Source organism: Marmota marmota, unplaced genomic scaffold, assembly GCF_001458135.2.
Source record: "Marmota marmota marmota unplaced genomic scaffold, marMar, whole genome shotgun sequence".
Classification (NCBI taxonomy): domain Eukaryota; kingdom Metazoa; phylum Chordata; class Mammalia; order Rodentia; family Sciuridae; genus Marmota; species Marmota marmota.
In genome coordinates, this window is record NW_025999863.1 from 266594 (window position 1) to 272007 (window position 5414).

At 58.7% G+C, this 5414-nt stretch overlaps 1 protein-coding gene across 1 annotated transcript in view; it reads right to left on the reverse strand.

Annotated features, from left to right (window-relative positions):
• Rnf126 (ring finger protein 126) overlaps positions 1–2575 on the reverse strand; it is a 5110-nt gene extending 2535 nt beyond the window's left edge. Inside the window, 3 exon segments of the mRNA XM_048811662.1 lie at positions 5–202; positions 693–756; positions 1176–2575. Of these exon segments, the coding sequence (XP_048667619.1) occupies positions 5–202; positions 693–756; positions 1176–1276 (363 nt within the window). The 5' untranslated portion in view covers positions 1277–2575.
• Between the last annotated feature and the right edge of the window lie 2839 nt (positions 2576–5414).

Here is a 5414-nt window from a genome sequence, read left to right on the forward strand (position 1 = left end):
TGGCGGTGAGGCGGGCTCGGGGCTGCCGGGCGCCATACCGGTGCCGGGACTGGTGTTCTCTCTCCCTCCGGCTCTCAGGGTCCCTGCTGTCATCGGCCTGTGCCCCAGGAGGGAACGTGGGGATCTCAAAGCTGTCGTCAAAGATGCCGAAAGCAAATTGTCCGTAGCCCTGGGGCAGCGTGAACAGGTGCTGGTCCACGTTCTGGAGAGGGGAGCAGGACCTGAGCCTGCGTGGTCTGCTCAGGGCCCCATACACAGAGGCAAGGAGCCCTGGGACAGACAGGCAGATGAAAGGCAGGTACGACAGTGGGGCTGTCAAATCCACCTGGGCGGCCCAAGGACCCTGCCCACAGCCTCCAGGCCATCACCTTTCCATGTCCTCGAGGAGGAGGACAGGCCCATGCCCCTGCACCCCGCTCACTGCCCATACCCAGCCCTTGCGGGGCCTGTCTCTGGGGGGCACACACCTCCTGCAGGTGGGCCCATCCCAGGCATAGGGGCTCCATGAGCCAGGGAGGGTCCAGCCTGCTTAGAACTCACCCCAGCAGGCAGGGCACAGGCAGACAGCGACATGTGGACACCAGACTAAGCAGTTGAGGGATGCAAGAGGCAGGGGACCAGGAGCCAAGCTGGGTGGGCCAATGGCAGAATGACAATAGCTGAAGCCCCAGGGACCTGGAATTCCTACTCACCTCAAACGGCTGCCGGCTCTGGTCAGCGGGGGCCGTGGAGGGAGCGGAACCGTTTTCTGTATTCCTGGGGAGAGAAGGTGCTTGTCGGCAGAAGCCAGCAGCCCTTGCCATCCCTTAGGGCACACAGCCATCCTCCACGTCAGGAAAGAGGAACACAGCACCAGAAGCACCTGGCACCTTCCGTCTCAGGACTCCACACGTGCTCAAGTGACAACAGTGCCCCAACCACCGTCAGCAGCTCACATCAGCTCCAGCATCAATCCGCCTTCTGTCCCCACCACAGCGCATGTGGGTGTCTGTGTGGGTGCCATCCCCACGAGGTGAGGGAGGCGGTGAGGTGGGCACACATACACTGACCAAGTGCCACGAGGCTATCGTCCCTCTGCCTTGAGGCGTGTGTCCTGAAAGTCAGGACCCCAGGCCTGGCAGGTGTGCGACCCTCACCACTCTCCCAGCGCACCACCACGAGCTGTGCTATGCTACCTGGTCTCTTCTGGAAGCTCCTCGATAAAACCAGACTCACACCTGGGGCAGATGTAATCCTGCAGGAGAGAGGAGCAAGAGTCACCATGAACGCCCTCCATCAGCAAAACCCCCCTTTGCTAGAGCAAGCGCAGGCTGCAGCCCTCAAGAGCCACTCCTGGCCTGTGGGTCATGAAGGATCGGGGGATAAGGGAGGCCCGGGGACGTGTGTTCCCACTGGCCACATAGCTGCTGCAGCGAGAGACTCCCCCTATGGCCTCAATGACCCCAGCCACCTGTTGGATGCTCCTGGAGGCCAGGCCCAGGTTTTTTCTGGTGGTCTCCTGTCCCGGAGTGACCCAGACTCGGCAGGCGTCCCAATGACAGAGGTCCTGGGGCCTCTTGGGAGGGGCACACTCAGACACAGGAGCTACAGACCCATAGTGGCACCCCAGCACTGGCAGCCAGGTAGGCAGCCTGCTACGCTGGGGGCATAGATGATGCTGTCATGTCCTGGAAGGGAAGCCAAGGACCGACTCTGGGGATGGCAGGCTCCTGAGTCCCAAGAGCAGGTGACAAACCCCAGCCACACTCAGATCAGGCAGGCCCACGTCAGCTAAGGTGTCCTGTAGTTCAAACAGGGAGACAAGTCTGTTGGCCTGGTGGCTCCCACACCTCCCAGACTTGGCCTGCCCCAGAGCTCTCTCAGGTCACTGCAGCCCACACCGTAGCCCTGGAAATCAGGCCACCCCCTCTTCTCGGCCAAGGATCACTTGTCACTGGGGCCATGCAGCCTGTGGGCATATGTCCCATAGGGTCCCCAGGCCACGGTGGCTGTACACAGTGCCTGCCACACTTTCCTCTCAGACCCAAAGCCACCTCTGCAGGCTTGACCCAAGCTCCTCCCCATGACCTGTATCATCAGCTCTAGCCAAGACTGCCCAGCTGCCCCTTGTCCAGAGCAGCCAAGGTCCCAGCCAGAGGCAGCTTGTGCCCAGTTCTGACACCCTCCTAGCCCTGCACTGTCCATTCTGCCACAACTGCCTCCCCCTAAGTGTCCATCTGGACACCATTCTGCAGAGGCCACCCTCACCAGCCCTGCTGCTTGGCCACTTCTGTTCCTCACAAGCCTCTGTCAGGATGACGGACCCTGGCTGTGTGCCCACTTACTCCTCCCCTGGAGGTGGGGAGAGGGATAGGCACCAATCCTGCCCAGTGAAGATATGTACAACCATGTATCCCATGCCACATCTCTTCATTCAGGTAATGCTTGTACAACACACACACAGAGAGCCCTCAGCCAGGCACCACAGGGAAGCTGGGGAAACTGAGCCAAGAGATGAGAGGGCCACAGTGCTGAATGCCTTTATGGGTCTCTGAGGAAGCCCACCACTCTGTTTCTCTTTTTATGTATTATTATTATTATTTTTTTTTAAGCTGTTGATGGGCCTGTTTTATTTATATGTAGTGCTGAGAATCGAATCCAGTGCCTCACGCATGCCAGGCAAGCGCTCTACCACTGAGTTATAACCCCGGCCCACACCACTACTCTTTAATTTTTTTTTTTTTTTAATTTTTTTTTTAGTTCTTGGCGGACACAACATCTTTGTTTGTATGTGGTGCTGAGGATCGAACACGGGCCGCACGCATGCCAGGCGAGCGCGCTACCGCTTGAGCCACATCCCCAGCCCCACCACTACTCTTCATGCAGGATAATAATGCAGACTTCTCAGCTGAGCATGGTGTGCAGAAGCATGGGGAGATGTGGACGCCCAACTCTCTCCATAGCCCCAGGGGTGCATGTGACACTCCTCATGTCCTTTTCTTCTTAGACCTAGCAGCTGCCACCAAGACTCGCATCTGCATCGTGTCCGTCTCACAGCATGTGTGAACCCTGCACCAAGGACACGAGGCTCCTGGTATGGGCTGGAAGAACACCAGGAGAGCCAAGCTGCTGCTCAGCACAGATCTGCTGTGAGGGCTTTTGCACACCTCCAACTGCACTCAGGGCACCTGGTGGGATGGTGTCCACTGCACACAGGCCCCACAGGCACTGAAGCCCAGTGGCACCTAACTGCACCTTCCAGGATTCTCTGGCTGATCTACCACCGACAGGCACCTTGCATGTGCCACTAGACAGAAGGCTCAGGGTGTGGAGGCCCTGGGACTGCAGGGGTGGCTCTGCCCAGGACCCCAGGTCAAGTTGCCCTCCTGGGCACAAACAGAAGAGTGCTGATGTGGGCAGAAACCTGAAAGGAAAAATTCAGCCCATAGCTGTCCTACCCACCCCAGCCATGACTCCCTGGGCATCCCCAACGCTCCACCCACCACCAGGTGCTGGGCTTACAGAATACTGCTGGGAGGCAGTTTCCACCTACCCTCCCTGGGGCCTTAACTTCCGCAGAACCACCACAGGACACTGGACAGACACTGTGAAGAGGAACAGGAATCTCTACCACAGCTTACAGCACACAGCAGGGCACACTAAACAGGCCAATGGATGTTAGGCAGAAACAGATGCACACCTGGGGTGGGGAGAGAGGCTCCCAGAGACTTCCAGAGTCCAAGAAGGGCCGTCAGTGACAATAACAGTGCCCCCACTGCCCGTGGCTCACCCCTGGACTTCCTTGTCCACCCATCCATCTCAGAGGTTGCATCACCCACTAGTTTACCCCTCTAGGAGGCAGCAGGCTTGTCAATGGGGTTGGGGAATGCCAGGTGGTCAGGCCTACAGCCACTTCCCCTCCCCAGGTGGCACAAAGAGATCCAAAGACTCCCGCTAAACAAAGTCCCTCCAACTATACCTGTCTGCCCTGGCTCGGGCCACAGGGTGCTGTGAGGGAGGGAGGCCAGAGAGGCCAGCACTGGGCAGGTGCCTGCCCACAGGGTGCTCCACATCCATGCCCTGTGTGTCATCCTGCCTGTACCAAATCTGAGAGGAGTCTGGGCTGTGTACCTGGCCTGGAGGCCTGCGGCTAGCCGGCTGGTGCCTGCTCCCACCTGCCTCTCCACCTAAGCTGAGCCGTCCTGACGCCCAGATGCCCCCTGCACTGCTTCTCAGTCTAGCCGCCAAGAGCACCCGCCCACCCGTCTGCACAGTCCCCTCCTGAGGATGCCCTCACAGGCAAACCACCAGGGAGACAGGCCAGGTACTGCCACCTGCATACATGCTCCTTGCCCCCTAACTCCAATTCACTGAACAGGCCAGGATGTTGAGAAGTCGTGTAGCTGTTGGGGCCTCAGCCTGACTCAGAGAAGCCCCCTAGAGCAGGCTCAAGGGCCACAGCAGCTCAGGGGCTTGAGATGGTAACCTGATGACAGCAGCCAATCCCTGTCATCAGGAAGTAGACATTTCCTAACAACCAGCCAAGAGTCTGAGCCGCAGCAGACACCTCATAACTGACTACAACATGGACCAGCTCCTCTTTGGGGTGTCAGGGACAGGCTGGGACTTTCCCAGGTTGACAGACCCCTCCCAGGGCACCAGGTATGCCAGTCCCAGTATACAGCAGTTCTGCCACAGCCAGCTGGCCACTGGTTGAGTCCCACCACAGCCCACAGGCAGGCATCCTCAAGACCAGTCACCACACCCTACCCCACACCCCTCCCCACTGTTACTGGTTCTTATGAAATTTTGCCAAGGTCTGATTTAGTGTTTGTCAGGCCCTGGGCCAGTCTATAAACCCTGTAAGGTGAAAGACCACATTGGATGGCTGTGACTAGAGGAATGTCCTTACCAGGTCTGGTGACAGTCAGAGGAGGTCAGGGTCCTCCTTGCCCAAAGCCACAGTCAGGAAGCAGCCACACCATGTGGGCCCCAGGAAGCCCAGGAAGGCAGACCAAGAATACAGCTGGGTCAGGTAAGCCCAACACACTGCACCCACCCTGCCCCGGGCTCCATCCCCCAACACGGGATCTGTCCTGGGTCTCACAGCAGCTACAAGGGCAGCACTGTCACTAAGCCAGGCCTGCACACTACCAAGCCACCAGTCCTGCCTGCCACAAATAGAAAGGCAGGGACAATGAAAGCCAGAGCTGGAACAAGACTCCAGGAAGATGGGATGGAAGAGAGGCAACTCTCAGCTCGGGTCTGTGCCGTGCCCAGACTTTACCTCCCGCTCCTTCTAGGGAGAGGATAAGCCCCTGGCTCCAGAAGCCGCTGCCTCTCTCCCCTCCAGGCCCCTCCTCCAGGGAACTCCGAAGGCCCATTGGTCAGGGAGTACCACCCCCAGGAGGTAGGTGACAAGCAGGGTGTAGCTA